Genomic DNA, 18,858 nt, shown 5'->3' with positions numbered 1-18,858 from the left:
ATTTATTTATTTATTTATTTATTTATTTATTTATTTATTTTTGTAAATGTTATTCCACCATATAGAGTAAAATAGAATGTTTTATTTTCGCTGGCAGAGTTAAGGCCATAAGATCTTCTCTTCCACTCAACCAGCCTTAATCAATACAATAATGACATACATATTTAAAATATGAATATTTACAATACACTTAAAAGATTATCCAGCAATATTATTCAGTTAAATTTTAATGACTAGTACATGTTTATTTAATTTGAGATAAAGCCTATACGAAAAAGTAATAACTAAATTTATGAGTTAATGTAATTCAATTCAATGTATATGCAATATGTAAAGAATTATAATTAAGTTGAGATAGCTACTTCGGTAAATGACAATTTATTGAATAATAGTTTACTGTAACTATAAATATAAATCTAAAAATATATAGATATAATGATAATAATATTAATGTAGTGAGATTTTGCTATTAGAGATTTTGTAATCTATTTAGAGAAATTAATGTTTTTTTTTTTAATTTTTATTGGGTTATTTTACGACGCTGTATCAACATCTAGGTTATTTAGCGTCTGAATGAAATGGAGGTGATAATGCCGGTGAAATGAGTCCGGGGTCCAGCACCGAAAGTTACCCAGCATTTGCTCGTATTGGGTTGAGGGAAAACCCCGGAAAAAACCTCAATCAAGTAACTTGACCCGACCGGGATTCGAACCCGGGCCACCTGGTTTCGCGGCGAGACGCGCTGACCGGAAATTAATGGTAATAACAAGAATGAACAGATGTTAGTTTCATTATAAACAGGGAACGGATTTATATGGACTAAAAATATATGAAATATGTAAATATATATGTAGTTATTTTTACCAAAATATGGAATTAAATATGGATTTTTACCAAAATATGGAATTAAATATGGACTTAAAATTATAAAAAAATTACTATGTACGTTAAATATTGGTACATTTTAATCAAACTAAACAAAAAATATAATGGACGTACCTTATCTTCCAATGTAGTTTCAACAAAACACAATTTTTATTGTCTGTTACCATAACAATAGGTTACAAACATTTCTTTCAAGTGCTGAAAAGTGAATCTTCTTCTATTGTCTCTGAGGATAGATTTATACTGACTAAAAGAGCGTTCGACGTCACAAGAAGTAACTGGTACATAATTCAATTTCACAATGTCTGCTGGGGATAAGTCCAAGTTAATCTTCACTGTTGATTCACCACTCATCACAGCAACAACCTTTTGTAGTTCTTCATATCCAGGGTTTTTTGAAAGTACAGTGTCCACCTTAGCTCTTACTGCATCTGCAACTTTACCTCTACCACGATTCAGTTGTTCCACAGTACTATTTATAATTTCAAAACTTTCAGATAGTGAAAGGTGCCTATTTTGGAGACTTTTGAGCGTTTTTATGATGCATGAAAATGTATGCTGAATGTGAGCTAAGTCATTCTTCACACTTATGTCACAGGTAACTGTTTTCGCAGTATCAATTGAGACTGCATCTTCAGAGTCCAATGCAAGGAGAACATTGTTAATAGAGTCTATATGTTCGGCATAATATTCAACTGCTTCTAGCCATGTACCCCATCTAGTTAAAATTGGCTTTGGTGGCAATGGAATTTCAGGGTACATTTCTTTCAACACGTTAACTCTACTGGGAGCTTTGAGAAATACTTTTTTCACTGATGAAATCAACAAATCTACTTTAGGGAAATTGTCTCTGACCACTTCTGCCACACGATGAAATGCATGCGCCACACAAGTAAAATGAGTCAATTTAGGATATACAACAGATAATGCTTGTCCAGCTTTGACCATATAAGGGGCAGCATCGCTAATAAAGAATAACACATTATCGTACATAATACCCTTTGGCCACAGGATACCCATAGCTTCGTTGAACAGTTTAACTATAGTTTTGTTATTGCACTTTTCTAGAACATCACAATGTAAAAGAATTCGTTCAGAATATTGTTCACTTAACAAACCGATAACTACATTACCAACAAGTCTACCTTCTTTGTCGGGAGTCTCATCAATGGAAACCCAAATTGAACTATCTTTAATTTCATCTCTTATCTTCTGTATTGTCTCATCGTAGATGGATGGAGCATACGTCTTCCTAAGTGTTGACTCATCCGGGATTGTATGTTGAGTATATTTTTCAAGGAATTCCCTGAAGACCTTATTCTTTAGTTTGTAGAGAGGAATATCAGCAGAGATGAGAGAACGGCACAGGTCGATGTTAAACTCAGATCTTACATTCGATGTTGTTGGTTGTGTTAAAAACAATTGTCTCTGCTTGGAATTTAGTTGTTTGTTGGCCTGATGTTTACTAGTTGTAATGTGTTGTTGCACCAGGAACTTTTGTGTAGATGATACTGCACACTGACACAAATTACAAAATAATATTTTATTGTCAGTTGATAAACCATCTTCTTTAAATTCTGAAATGTAACTTGTTAGTTTTGATTTTAAATTGACTGAATGACGTACTTTTGGCATATTTACCGTCTTTATAGTATGATTTACAAAACTGAACCTATGTGTACTCTGACTGGCATTTAACTGTTGAGCTGCACAACTGAAGTCTGTTAAAAATTTTAAATTAAATTAATACAGTTTTGTAACTTACTTTCCCATTGTTGATAGGACTGCTAATTTTCAAATAACTCTGATGTTAAAGGGATTACTGAACATGTGTTTAAATCTCTATTGTTGAAATGTATTTTTAAAAGTTAATGGAATTTTGTTTTGTTTTATTGTTAAACCTAATATAATATGGACTGTTTTATATGAAATATGGAAAATATATGGAAATTAACGAAAATATGTACTAAACTCTAAAATATGGAAAAATATGGAAAATAAAAGTAGGATTTTTCAACCCTACACATTGTGAAACATAAAGATAATGCAAAATATAAATTATATTAGCTTTATAAGTAAATATGTATTTACATATAAATCCTTTCCCTGATTATAAATAACAAATATTAATAAGTAATCAATTTGTTAAGCATGAATTTATGTAATTTTGATCTAAATGAAGTTATATACCTAAACCCTATTTTGATTAAATTTTATATGTATAATTTCCGGAAATTATTCTTCGACCTGAAAGAAAAAATATTTGCCTGCATTAACGTTTTTCGAATTATGAACAATCAGAATGTTCATTTTTATGACTTGTAGCAAACAGTTATTAAGAAAAATTACTCTCAAGATTTTTGTTAAACATTTAGTAACGATTATTTTTTTGTTTGAAGGTAACATTCATATCATCAAGCTCTAGAAGAGTGGTGAGAATATCTTCACTGCAAGAGGAAGAAAAAACATTATTTCATACATTTAAATTTTTAAGAAATGTTTTATTGATTTAATTTTATAATCTCTGTTAAAGATAGCTTAAATACAGAGCTACAGTTAATCTTACTAAGAAAAAGGTCCATGAAAAATTTATTGCAAATATTAAAAAAATTATGGAAGATGTGATTTTAAAAGTTTTGAAAACTGCAGTTTATGGAAAACAAGTAGGCTAATAAAACTTTCAGATTGCTGGCTCGTATTGTGTTTGCATAACTTGGTTAATTTGACAGATCTTAACATTTCTTTCACAGATATAAACTTAAGAGTTCATATCAAATAAGAAAAATTAGAAACAACCTTTTTAACCTCAAAGGTATATGTTTGAGAAAATGGGAGACACAGATTTCTAGCGGGTATTGTGTTTGGATGGAATGACATTTTAATGCATAACTTGGTGAATTTATAGTTATCTTAACATTCATTTTACACATAAAAAGCTAAGAGTTCATATTATATTAAAATAAGAAAAATTAGATATCAACTTTTTTTAAACTCGAAGGTGTTTGTTTGAGAAAATGAGCGATACAGATTGCTGGCAAGTATTGTGTTTATATGTCACAACATTTTAATGCTTAACTTTGTTAATTTTATAGATATCTTAACATTTATTTTACAGAAAAAAGCTAAGAGTTCATATTAAAGTAAAATAACAAAAATTAGAAATCGACTTTTTTAAAGTCGAAGATGTTTCTTTGAGAAAATGAGCAGTACAGATTTCTGGCAAGTATTGTGTTTATATAGCACGACATTTTAATGAATAACTTGGTCAATTTTATAGATGTCTTAACATTTCTTTCACAGATATAAGGTTAAAAGTTCATATTAGATTAAAATAAGAAAAATTAGAAATCAACTTTTTTAAACTCGAAGATGTTCGTTTGAGAAGATGTGCGATACAGATTGCTGGCAAGGATTGTGTTTATATGGTATGACATTTTAATGCTTAAATTGGTCAATTTTATAGATATCTTAATATTTCTATCACATATTATAAAGTTAAGAGTCCATATTAAATTAAAATAAGAAAAATTAGAAATCAACTTTTTTAAACTCGAAGGTATTAGTTTGAGAAAATGAGCGATACAAATTGCTGGCAAATATTTTGTTTATATGGTACGACATTTTAATGAATAAATTGGTCAATTGTATAAATAACTTAACCTTTCTTTCACACATATAAAGTTAAGAGTCCATATTAAATTAAAATAAGAGAAATTAGAAATCAACTTTTTTAAACTCGAATGTGTTTGTTTGAGAATATGAGGGAAACAGATTGCTAGCAAGTATTGTGTTTGGATGGGAGGACATTTTAATTCATAACTTGGTCAATTTTATAGATATCTAAACATTTCTTTCACAGATATAAAGTTAAGAGTTCATATTAAATTAAAACAATAAAAATTAGAGATCAACTTTTCTTAACTCGAAGGTGTTTGTTCGAGAAAATGAGCGATACAAATTGCTGACAAGTATTGTGTTTATATGGTACGACATTTTAATGAATAAACTGGTCACTTTCATATATATATTAACATTTCTTTCACAGATATAAAGTTAAGAGTCCATATTAAATTAAAATAAGAAAAATTAAAAATCAACTTTTTTTAAACTCGAAGGTGTTTGTTTGAGAAGATGAGCGAGACAGATTGCTGGTAAGTTTTGTGTTTATATGGCACGACATTTTAATGCTTAACTTTGTTAATTTTATAGATATCTTAACATTCCTTTCACAGATATAAAGTTAAAAGTTCATATTAAATTAAAATAAGAGAAATTAGAAATCAACTTTTTTAAACTCGAATGTGTTTGTTTGAGAATATGAGCGAAACAGATTGCTAGCAAGTATTGTGTTTGGATGGGAGGACATTTTAATTCATAACTTGGTCAATTTTATAGATATCTAAACATTTATTTCACAGATATAAAGTTAAGAGTTCATATTAAATTAAAACAATAAAAATTAGAGATCAACTTTTTTTAACTCGAAGGTGTTTGTTCGAGAAAATGAGCGATACAAATTGCTGACAAGTATTGTGTTTATATGGTACGACATTTTAATGCATAACTTGGTCAATTTTATAGATATCTTAACATTTCTTTCACAGATATAAAGTTACGAGTCCATATTAAATTAAAATAAGAAAAAATAGAAATCATCTTTTTTAAACTCGAAGGTGTTTGTTTCAGAAAATGAGCGATACAGATTGCTGGCAAGTATTGTGTTTATATGGCAGGACATTTTAATGAATAAATTGGTCACTTTTACAGATATATTAATATTTCTTTCACAGATATAAAGTTACGAGTCCATATTGAATTAAAATAAGAAGTATTAGAATTCAACTTTTTTAAACTCGAAGGTGTTTGATTGAGAAGATGAGCGATACAGATTGCTGGCAAGTATCGTGTTTATATAGCACGACATTTTAATGCCTAACTTTGTCAATTTTATAGATATCTTAACATTTCTTTCACAGATATAAAGTTAAAAGTTCATATTAAATCCAAATAAAAAAATTAAAAATCAACTTTTTTAAACTCGAAGGTGTATGTTTGAGAATATGAGCGATACAGATTGCTGGCAAGTATTGTGTTTATATCACACGACATTTTAATGCATAACTTGGTCAATTTTATAGATATCTTAACAGTTCTTTCACAGATAAAACGTTAAGAGTCCATATTAAATTAAAATAAAAAAAACTAGAAATCAACTTTTTTAAACTCGAAGGTGTTGTTTGAGAATATGAGCGATACAGATTGCTGGCAAATGTTGTGTTTATATGGCACGACATTTTAATGCTTAACTTAGTCAATTTTATAGATATCTTAATATTTATTTCACAGATATAAAGTTAAAAATTCATATTAAATTAAAATAAGAAAAATGAGAAATCAACTTTTTTAAACTGGAAGGTGTTTGTTTGAGAAGATGGGCGAAACAGATTGCTAGCAGGTTTTGTATTTGGATGGGAGGACATTTTAATGCATAACTTAGTCAATTTTATAGATATCTTAAAATTTATTTCACAAACGTAAAGCTACGAAATCATATTAAATTAATACAGGAAAAATTGAAAATCTTTCATTTTCGCCCTTGAAGGAACATGTAAACCCTCAGTGACATGAAAGAAATTTTGGAGCATGTACAACCTAAATGTTCCCAGTGTACATTTGTGCAAAAAAAAAATAAAAAGTAAAAAAAAAAAAAATAACTCTCTAGGTAAAATATATTGTAAAAGTTAGAATTTTCACCCATCATCACCATTAATTTTTTTGTTCGTTATCAATCACTAGAACTTCATCCTTTACAAAATAAGTTTTTTCATTTCCTGCAAATACTTCGTACTGAGCGTTCTTGAGAGATAGAGGGTGCAGTTTTTTTTTTCTGATGAACTGTCGCGCGTTCTTACAAGCTAACAAAACTCCGAGAAGCAGGGACGGGGACGGGATAGGCAGGGACAGGGACACTCACCCGAGTCCTTGCCGCCCTTGACGCAGATGCCGAAGCCGTGGGACGACTCTGGCGGCCGCACCATGTTGACGGTGCGCACCACGAGGTCCTGGTGCATGTTGAGGTTGTGCGGGCTGCTGGCCGGGCTGGACACGGCGCTGCGCCGCCCGCCCCCCACGCTGGGCGTCATCTTGTTGCCCGCGCCGCCCCCGGTCCCGAACAGCCTCAGCACCTGCTCCGGCGAGATCGGCCGTTTCTTGCCGTTGGAGCCCCCCGCATGGTGGTGGTGATGGTGGTGGTGGTGGTTGGGGCGGGAGTTGTTGAAGGTGGTGGAGGAGCCGAGGTACGTGCCCCGCGGGTGCTTGCCCGGCGTGGGGGCGGTGGTGGGGCGCTCCACGATGGTGTACGAGGTGCCGGGCGGCGAGTAATAGAGCCCGGAGCGCCCCCTGGAGGAGGAGCCCGCGCCCCGCGGGTACATAACGTCCTCCGCCTCGTAGCTCCCCGCTCGGTGGGAGGGTTGGTGCGGGGGTTGGGAGGAGAAGCGGGCCGTGGAGTTGTGGTGGTGCGGGGAGCTGATAACGCTAACACTGCCGCCCCCCGGACTCCGCCCCCAGCTGCCCCCACTGCTGCCCCAGCGCCCGCCATACTGGGACAGATTGATCTCCGCTAGTTCTCCGAACTCTTCCTCGTCCGCCATCCGGCGTCACGTGATCACCTGGGACAGAAGACATCACTGATGTGACATCATGTGAGGGGATTCACACACAGCTTGCTATCTTCTACCACCTCTCAAGGGGACACTACTGAAATTACTAACCTCCATGTTTTTAAAGCTGAATTCACAAAACTTTTATCACTCGTGTATCTGGTTAATAATAATACATGTACAGTACATAAGGTCATCTCTCTGTGATAAGTGGTTTGCATTATAACTTAATAAAACATTGTATCGCTTTTTATAAAAGAAGACTCTGCCCCATAGTTTACATTATTTTTAAGCTCGACCATGCCGAAATGTAGTAATTATACACCTAGTAGCAGCCCTTTAGTGGACCTCATTAAAGTACACCTATTCATTAAAGTTCAGATGTTCCACCAATCAGAAAATACCATTGTAGCAATATGAAAGCGCAAATATCGATTATTCTCGGATATGCAATTGAAAGACAACTAGTTCTGTTACTATAATAATTAGCGTTAATTGTAAATAATATTCAAATAAATTCAATTTGTCATCTCGTTTTTCAATGTCTAATTTAATTTCAAGGTTATATCAAGATTAATGTTTATTTTACTCTCTAGATTATATCAAGGTCAATGTCGACAGTTGTTTCTCGGAAAAAATCAATACTTTCGCGTCTGCGCACAGCTCACAATTTACGAGGTATTGCACAAGGTCAGTTCCGCTCCTCAGTCACAAGAATAACATGAATACTTATGAATAATTTCAAGTTAGAAATATGGTCGACCATAAAAAGTCGGATGAAACTTGACTATCATGGTAATTAAGACGCTCGTATGAAAATTGGCTCGTTGCAATTATAGGCTCGTTGCATAATGTACTATTAACTGATCTTCACTTGTATGATTCTTTATACAGGCTGGAAGCGATATGATACACTTAAATGAACAGAAAACCTATATTATGTTTTGTGATTAAGGGGTTAGGTACAGCTTACAGCAGTAACATTTTTGGAAATATTCTACATTTTTTTCCTCCATTACTGTATTGTGTACAATAACAAAAAATTGGTAGGTGTAAAACACTATCCTTCTGCTGTATGAAAAAATATTTTTAAGATTCAAAAACAAATATTTATTTATTTTTTTTTATTCAAAATGTGCAGTGTTGAAGCGTTTCCCTCATAACTCATAAACTTATTAACTTTTTCATGTTCTCTCTCTTTTATTTTATTCCTTGAAACTCATATTTACAATATCATGCTCTTTGAACGACATTCCTTAATAAATAATACTTCTTTTATTTTGTGTTAAAAGAAAATACTGATATTTATTTTGATCATTTTGTAAAAGGAATATATTTTTTATCAGACAATCTATCAAAGATAGAGAAGTGATCTTGCATCATATTGTAGATATGACATGCATTAATACATACAAAAAATTTCATCACAGAATGATGGATAATTTTTTGAGTTATGTGGGAAACGCTTCATCACTGCACAGTGAACTGGAATTTTGAAAAAAAAAAAAAAAAAAAAAAAAAAAAAAAAAAAAAAAGGAATGTGAACAATTTTTTTAAATCGTAAAAATATTTTTTTAATATAGCAGAAGGACAGTGTTTTACACATATTAATTTTTTTATTATTGTACAAGATACAGGAATGGAAGGAAAAAATGTTGAATATTTGCAAAAACTTTACTGCAGTAAGCTGTACCTAACTCCTGTACGGTTAATTATAAAATTTAATTTGAAGTTTCAGCAGTCCGACAACATCGTCGCTAACACACACTACTCGTGATACAGATGTAAGAGGTCAACGATTTGGGTGAGTCTCGGTACGTGAGCTGCTCTCTGTTTCGACGTTGCCACTTGCTCGCATCGTGCAGTGGCTTGAATTTAGAGGTTTTTAAAATTAAATTTACACGAAAATGGTGCACCTATTGAAATACGCCAGAGGGATAAATTATTCTTTATTAGTTTCCCTATCGATATGGACAAAAATCACAATCCTACACACAATAGTTACCGAATAAGAGATTGTTAAACATTTGGAAAATACTTTCTTTTCTGAAAAAAACTATGAACTTTCCACGAATATGATATTATAGTTTTTTGTTACATATAACATGAACTATTCGCTCTGGAAATCTGTAAGGCTATTTGAGTTCCACACTGTATATAGGCATAGATACATTGGAACAAATATTACTATTGGGTTCTGCTGTACAGTGAATCGCAAAATTACTTACTTACTTACTTATATACTGGCTTTTAAGGAACCCGGAGGTTCATTGCCGCCCCACACAAGCCCTCCATTGGTCCCTATCCTGAGCAAGATTAATCCAGTCTCTATCATCATATCCCACCTCCCTCAAATCCATTTTAATATTATCTTCCCATCTACGTCTCAGCTTCCCCAAAGGTCTTTTTTCCTCCATTCTACCAACTAAACTCTCTCTCTCTCTCTCTCTCTCTCTCTCTCTATATATATATATATATATATATATATATATATATATATATGCATTTCTGGATTCGCCCATACGTGGTACATGCCCTGCCCATCTCAAACGTCTTGATTCAATGTTCCTAATTATGTCAGGTGAAGAATACAATGTGTGTAGTTCTGTGTTGTGTAACTTTCTCCTGTAACTTCATCCCTCTTAGCCCCAAATATTTTCCTAAGCACCTTATTCTCAAACACCCTTAACCTATGTTCCTCTCTCAAAGTGAGAGTCCTAGTTTCACAACCATAAAGAACAACCGGTAATATAACTATTTTATAAATTCTAACTTTCAGATTTTTTGACAAAATTACTAGGAATTTTTTATGATGATTATTACTATTTTTATTTTTTATTCTTTTATAATAAAAATTACAGTAATTTACTGATTAATTTCACAACAAAACCCTGTAGTATGTTTTGATTCCATGTATATACAGATCCATATAAGTGAATATCAGTTAACAATAATGTAAATTGTGGTGCAAGGGACATTTTATATAAAGCGATTCAATATTTCAATAAAATATTAATAAAATGCAAACCATGCAAATCTGGCTTTCAGGTAGAAAGCCAGATTTGCATAATACATTCGTTACTGGAGGTACGTTAACAGAAAGCCACAATTTAAGTCACACAGTATTTGTGTGCACTCAAAGTTGGGTTCCGGCATCTTTTCAGCCCATTTGAGTTGTGTGGATATAAAGGGAAGACTTGTGATGGTGTCGTGTGTAGTTCATGCAGTAGCTCAGTCGCTAGAGCATTCCTGCGCTAAGGGAAGGGTCCCGGGATCGATACTCGGCCCCGGAACAACTTTCCTTTAAAAATTATTCAAAATGCAAACCACTTTCATAGACGTATGAAATTTTGTACATTTGTCATTATTAACCAAATATACCAAGTGATCAAAATTTGGTAATTTTATTTATTTTAGTAGGTTATTTTACGACGCATTATCAATATCTTAGGTTATTTAGCGTCTGAATGAGGTGAAGATTATATGAAATCAGTCTGGGGTCCAGCACCGAAAGTTACACAGCATTTGATCACATTGGGTTTAGGGAAAACCCTGGAAAAAAACCTCAACCAGGTAACTTTCCCCGACCGGGAATCGAACCCGGACCACCTGGTTTCACGGTTAGACGCGCTAAGCGTTACTCCACAGGTGTGGACTAAAAATTTGGTCAATCTAGCTCTATAAGTATGGTAGTTATTGATTTCACTATTGTGAACCCGCAAAAATATGGAACTTGGGAGTTTTCTGTATAGTGTCCCCTTAAAGGATTACATCTACTTTTCAACACTAGGAAGGGCAAAAAAATATTTTCTCCCATAATCCAGAAAGTACAATAATTCTGAATTGGTGTGACAAATATTCACTAACCCTACTTTAAGAACCAATATACAGATATTGAAAATAATTCATAATTAGCAGTAAAATGATTCGCTCGAAGTTTGCAGTCAAGTATTTATAACCATAGGTAGGAAGTTTGTACCAAAACAGTAGAATTCAGTTGAGTACAGCGAAGGGTATAGATGTCACCCGCGCCGCCCCCTTTTCCCGCTCGCTACAGACGATACGCAGTTCACATAAACAACGCATAGTGGCATTCTGTGGAGCTGTGTACAGTCGTGAATAGTTTGAAGATTATTTTTTATTTATGTTTAATATTTTAGCTTCTGAACAAAGTGAGCTATTCTATTATTGTACTAGCCGTACCCTTGCGCTCCGCTGTACCCGTTACAAATAAATATATAGTAATTACATAATTAAAATAGGACATTTGATCCAGGGAAAATTCGTGTTTGATATAAGGATAAATCGTTTATTATATTACTTAAATTGTATTTAAAAAAATTGAAATGCTATCATTTTGATCCAGAGACCACTCATTTGGTCATAAAAATTATTTTAGGAAATACAGGAAACGAATGCCTATCAAGTTTTCTGTGCATAAGAAGCTATTTTAATCTTACCTGTCCTCGATTCACTCAGAAGTTACTGTAATAACATTATAGCATTATGTCCATCTAGAGAAACTACACTTTCCAATGGTGAAATAATAATTAATTATACAAATCGGTTAATTTAGCTTCCGATATTACTTCATACAAACACAGAAACATTCTCTCTAGGCTATCTTTCATAGCTTTCGATTGTTGCTGTCCAAGGCCCCTTATAGACGAAGTCATTTGTTTTTTAATTCATTACACGGCCTTAGATGGCAGTTATTTTAATTTTAAAACTCATTTATCTCATTAAATATCAGTCCTATCAAAATTTTTTAAGGAATAAAACTTATCGAAAATTATTTTTAAAGAAACTTTTGTTATGTAACATTTTTCACAAAATGTCAATAATAAGCGAGATATTTCGATTTATTTAATTCAGGCCCCCTTATAACCCCCATTTTAAATAATGTATTTTGAATGCCATATAGGCTAAAAATCTAAGTTATAACGAACTTAATTTATATTCCAATTTTCATCGAAATCCGTTCATCCATTATCGCGTGAAAAGGTAACAAACATACAGACAGACAGACAGACAGGCAGGCATACAAACAAATATTTCAAAAAAGGGATTTTCTGTTTCAGGGTGGTTAATTATATATGTTAGGACCAATTATTTTTGGAAAATCGAAAATTACCAGAAAAATTTCGGCTACACATTTATTATTAGTATAGATTTAAAAATAAGCCAATATGAAGCTGCATTTTCCTCGACATTGTGAATTTTCTCTTTCTCTCTCTCTCTCTCTCTCTCTCTCTCTCTCTCCACTCAAATTCATTCGAGAATTTTTCCAATTTAACTTGTCAACTGCTGATTTTTGCTCCATTGAGGTCGTAGCCTGGTTCACCACGAATCGTTTGACACCACTGCGAACGTTCTATCGTTTAGTATTCTTGAGTTACATTGCCTCGGCTGCCACGCGACCCTCAAATTCGCTTCTCAATATTTCCCCTCCCGCGTATTACTAGATGACGTCACTCACTTCAACTTAAGGACACGTTTGATACACTGATCCTTCGTATGTCGATCGACATTGACTTCATTGGAATATGTCGTGTAGTTTGGAAATTATAGGTGCGACAAAACTGCCCTGAAAATGTGTCGGTCGACATTCTAGAATGGCACCCTAGTACTAGACCGAATTTATAGATGTATTCATGTCAAAATCTTTAATATGAATTTCAACTGTGGTTGATGATGGATTGTTGGTACCATAGAAATAAGTAACGAAAGAAGATAAAGTAAATTGATCTGTAAACTATCTTACAAATGGTCACTACTTGTCATCAACATCTGACGCATATGTTTACATTAACTGTGATTGTCATTGGCGAGTTAAAGACGTGATGGTATCGGTATGGCCCAAACTACATAAAATTAGAAGCGCATAAGTTGGTAAAAGCCCCCCGCCCATTACTTACTTTGTAAGGAACAAATACCGCCATAATATTCTAGCGTACTCTAAAGAGAGTTGTATGTAGGAGGTCAGAAAGAAGCCGACAAAACATCTACCTCAGAGCTGCAAGTTGGTCGTTTGACTTATAGATATATTGCGTGCAGTGGCCATATTGATGACGTAAACGGAATTATAAAGAAACGGTCGCGTTGTAATCTCTCAACATTTTATTCAAGAAAAACTTACTGGAAAAGCGATTCATTTGACTAGTTCAAAGGAGAAAAATGCTTCAAAAGGACTGCACTATAGACCTACTTCGAATCCCCTTGACCACGATATGCCAGTTACAGTTGATTTCTGATGTTTGCTAAACACGTGCTTGCAAAACAGTTTCCATAGCAACCATAAATATTTTACTTAATAATCACTTAGTTTGTCCTATATTGGCATGTTATCTGAAGAGAGTAGGGGAGTAGTGGGTACAGTGAGACACAAAATATTAAGACTTATGCATGCAAGTGATAATTCAAGTATTTTTAAAATCAAGTGCAATAGAAATAGACATTTAAACATGGAGTACAATAATACATAAACAAAAATGTTAATAGATAAAGGACATAATATACAATATGTGTTTGTCAACAAAATGCAAATGTCTCACTGTTACCATTCACGAGGCCACCGGCGTGGCTCAGTCGGTTAAGGCGCTTGCCTGCCGGTCTGAAGTTGCGTTCGGGCGCGGGTTCGATCCCCGCTTGGGTTGATTACCTGGTTGGGTTTTTCCGAGGTTTTCCCCAACCGTAATGTGAATACAAGGTAATCTCTGGCGAATCCTCAGCCTCATCTCGCTATCACCAATATCATCGACGCTAAATAACCTAGTAGTTGATACAGCGTCGTTAAATAACCAACTAAAAAAAACATTCACGAGGGTACAGTGAGACACCACAGTGTCTGTTAACGGACATTGAAATGATTTACGTTTATTTCAAAAGAAAGGAAAGCTTGCTGTCTCTTTATCTTGACATGTTCTGTAGGCTTATTTAGAAACATTTTGATGTCCGACTTCGTAACCATTGAAACATCTGGAATATGTGGAAAAGTGAATTTTCCATGACATTTCAAATTTTTGCGAAAAAATTAAATGAATTTTTGGTGACAACAAAGCTTATAATTATAAGAATTTAATTCTTCATTATTTTTTACATTTTCTTAAATTTTGTGAATAATTTTTTATTTATGAAACCATTAAAACGTAATGTATCCATTATTTTAAGCTACAGTTCCTAAATTGGTTACTAGTACGTTCATTTTTAATGTTAGTTACTGGTAAATGTAATATAGTTACAGTTTGTTTTTGCAAATCATTGGTGAATGGGAACAGTGAGACGTCTCAGTGTACCCTTCAATGGCATGTCTCACTGTTCCCTTTATATATTATATTTATATTAATGGGTGAAGGTAATAATAATAATGATTTATTTTAGCTGGCAGAGTTAAGGCCGTAAGGCCTTCTCTTCCACTCAACCAGCAAAAAGTGTATATACATATGCATGAACTTACAAAGAATCCAACAATTTGATTTAGATGAGAGTTACATGTATACAAAAGTTACTTACAAATTAAACAACAAAATACTATGAACTATTAATTAAACACTGAAAGAAACTGTGTAGCAGAATTAAACTAATATACATAGAATGTTAATATATTTCAAATAATATTAGATAATAGAAAGAGATTATTACGAGACAATTAAAATACAGCACAATCAGGATGATGTCTAAAGAAAAAAGTAACAATGTAGTCAGTGATAGTTTAAATCAGTAAGATTGGAGTGAAATGCTAATAAGGTTATCTTTTAAGCTGTTCTTAAAGGTGTTTATTGTCTTGCAGCCCCTAATACTTTGTGACAAGGAATTCCATTGACGCGAGGTGGATACTGTAAAAGATGATGAATAACAAGATGTTCTATGAAGAGGTATACTTAGCGTGCCACAGATAAGTGATCTGGTATTTACGTCGTGCTTTACGCATAGTTCGTTTAAAAATGACGCCATCACTTCAAAACTAAAACACGAAAGACGAAACTTTGCCAAATATAACCTCAAATACCATAGTATTAGGTAACAAAACACTCATATTTCTATTTCATTTGTATATCCAATATAACCTTCATTAAACACAAGCCAAAATTTTACTTCTAGAGTGAAAAGTTACGAATTATTTTTTCATCACTCACCTTTATAACTAAAATCAAATCGAGTATGAAAATACTGTTACTTTACTCATACAACATATAATTGCACTGTTACCAACATCTCAACATCAAAATTTACCATCTAATAAAAAATGTCTCACTGTTCCCCCTGTCTCACTGTACCCACTTCTCCCTTTTAGGCTAGACTTTTCGCCTCTTAATACATAGAGGCAAAGTTCCTTGGCAGGCTTTCTGTTGCTATGACTACGTAAAAGCACGTACAAAGGAATTTAAGCCATTTGGACGATTTATGCTAACAGTCGAAGGGCGGAAGGGAATGTTGCAATAAAGTGTTTGTGCGGGACGGAAAAATTGTCTGTGCCGGCATACATCCGGACGAGATACGGACCGGGGACTCCAGTGCGACCTCTGCCGGCTAGATGAACATCCGCTGACGTCCGCAGTTTGAGCATCGGTCGGGTTATTATCTGAGTTCCGCAGTGAATCAAACCTTCCAGAACTTGCGTGAGGGTGGCCCGCTATTAAACGAACTGCGGACTGCAGGGCAGGGCGCGTTATCGCCAAGAACTTTGACATTTGGGCTGAGTGATACCTGATTAACGACTGTTTGCAGTTTCCATTAATGTTACCCCACCACAGCCTTCTGATAAAACGTGGTTCGAGATTTTCCTCAAGTTTTTGGAGTTATCATTAACTTACAAGTTTTAGATCGTTTGGTTCATTTCTTCCCCACTCCAGCCGTCTGAGATTTCTGACGAACTTGGGGATGCTGGATTTCTCAATGCCGCTGTTGGGAACCATGTCAGACGAAAAATATCTGAGAACAGAATCTCTTACATTTTCGAGAACTGGGCATTGGTTTACTCGATGTTCAGTTTTTTAATGGAAGCTTCCAGCTCTTTTTTTTACTTAAGTTTACGACGTCATAAGTTTGTCGACCTTAACAAAAGACAGACGATTTTATTTATTTAATAATTTATTAATAATTTACCAGAAATGCATATTTATTATTATTATTATTATTATATTATTATTATTTATTTATTTATTCTGGTGTAGTTAAGGCCATCAGGCCTTCTCTTCCAAAACACCAGGAAAGAAATACAATAATAGAAATAAACAGAAAAAAATACACTATATACAAAGTAAAGCTACACAAGAAATAAAGAGAGAGAGAGAAAAAAAACACTATAAACAAAGTAAAGCCACACAAAAATATACACAGGTTGCAGTCACACAAACTTTAAATGAGTGATTAAGTATCATAATTAATTGTATCCTAACTAATTGAATAACATAAACAAGAAACTTGCAATTTTAATCTAGATTAAAAAAGAAAAAGAAAAAAAAACACAAATCAATACTTCTAGCAATACCTAAAACCTTAAATTAACTAAGACAAAATTTTCCAATTTAATTTTGAATTGTGATAAAGTCCGGCAGTCCCTGACGTCATTAGGTAACGAATTCCAGAGGCGAGGTATTTCTACAGTATAGGAAGATGAGTATAAAGACGTTCTACGATGAGGGATAGAAAAAAGTGCTTGATGTCGGTTTCGAAGAGTTGTAAGAAATTGAAAGCGCGATAACAGATAATTCGGAGTAGAAGTATGCATGATTCTAAACAGAAGAGACAGTGAATGTATTGTTCTTCGTTCCTTCAGACGCACCCATGAAAGTAACTGGAGGGAAGGTGTTATATAGTCAAATTTACGAGTATTGCAGATGAATCGTATGCACACATTATGAACACGTTGTAGTCTCTCAGCTAAGAGTGAACTTACATTAGTTAGCAAGGAATCGCAATAATCAAAATGGGGCATTACAAACGTCTGAATAAGATTCTTTTTTAGACTAAGTGGTAGAAATTCTTTCATATGGAACAAGGAGTGAAGTTGAGAAAATATTTTGAGTGTTCCAATTTAGATCGCTATCCATAAAAATGCCAAGATTTTTAACGGTTTTACTGTATTTAACAATAACCCCATTCAATACTATATGTGTTATAGTACTACTATCAAGAGTGCTTTCGTAGACGATTATGTCTCATTACGATTGCTTGCGATTTCTCTGGATTTAACCTTAATCCATGGAGTTTTAGTTGGAAAGCCGGAGGGAATAAGATCTTTGGCAAGACTGAGACATAGATGGGAGGACAATATTAGAATGGATTTGAGGGAGGTGGGATATGATGGTAGACACTGGATTAATCTTGCTCAGGATACGGATCGATGGTGGGCTTATGTGAGGGCGGCAATGAACCTCCGGGTTCTTTAAAAGCCATAAGTAACTAAGCATAATTTCGGAAAACTTATTATTTGTCTTCCACGTGCTAAATTTTAATTACCTTTTATACATGTTTCGGCCTGCTATTGGCCATCTTCAAAACTGGCTGTTGCTGGTCTTGGCGTCTTTTGTTTTGTTTCCTGTCGGGGGTGTGTTTGTGTAGTGTAATGTGGAGTCGAAGGGTGTGTGTGTTCTGAAATTGAGTTGTGTGTTGAGAATTTCATTCGGATGTGTTTTCGTGTGTCTGTATATTTCGTATTGTTCTAGTGTGTTTAGTGTCTGGCTTTATGGTTGGACGTGTAGAATTTCCATGTCTGTGTTGATGTCTCTGTAGGTGTGGTTAGCATTTGTGATGTGTTCTGCATATGTGGAAGTGTTTTGTAATTTTGTAATGGCTGTTATGTGTTCTTTGTAACGTGTTTGGAATGATCTGCCTGTCTGTCCTATGTAGAAGTTGTTGCAGGTGTTACATTTGAGTTTGTATACGCCTGTGTGGTTGTATTTGTTTGTTTGTGTAGTTTGTGTGTTGAGATGTTTTTGTAGAGTGTTATTTGTTCTACCAACTACGCTAGGAGTTTTACTGCAGTCAGAATGGCATTGTAACTAGCAATGGTCATACTCCACTCGAGAACCTGTTATACAGTATATAGTGTTTGTGTTACAATATTCACTGTTTAAACACTCTGAACGATCTGTCTGTATTAAACGTCGTATATGAATTATTTTCTAGGAATATTTTAGTGATTAATAGTTTTTGTTCCGCATTGTAACTACTAGAAAAATGTACGCAATCTTTTGATGAAAGCCTGGCTGTCCCGAGCGCTCACGGAAATACCCGATTAGCCTCTCAGACGTCGGCCACTTTCATTTTGACCAAGTGTACAATATGCAGTAACATGAGCTGCAGCCAGGAA

The 18,858-nt window shown here is 34.1% G+C and overlaps 1 protein-coding gene across 1 annotated transcript in view; it reads right to left on the bottom strand.

Moving 5' to 3' along the window:
• Positions 1–6,800: 6,800 nt before the first annotated feature.
• The window catches only part of LOC138709991 (uncharacterized), a 327,404-nt gene continuing 315,346 nt past the window's right edge, over positions 6,801–18,858 (bottom strand). Inside the window, exon 2 of the mRNA XM_069840670.1 lies at positions 6,801–7,553. Within this exon, the coding sequence (XP_069696771.1) occupies positions 6,801–7,535 (735 nt within the window). The 5' untranslated portion in view covers positions 7,536–7,553. The remainder of the gene's footprint in view (positions 7,554–18,858) is intronic.

This window comes from Periplaneta americana, chromosome 12, assembly GCF_040183065.1.
Source record: "Periplaneta americana isolate PAMFEO1 chromosome 12, P.americana_PAMFEO1_priV1, whole genome shotgun sequence".
Classification (NCBI taxonomy): domain Eukaryota; kingdom Metazoa; phylum Arthropoda; class Insecta; order Blattodea; family Blattidae; genus Periplaneta; species Periplaneta americana.
Note: the sequence above shows the minus strand (reverse complement) of the source record. Positions and strands in the feature narration are given on the sequence as shown.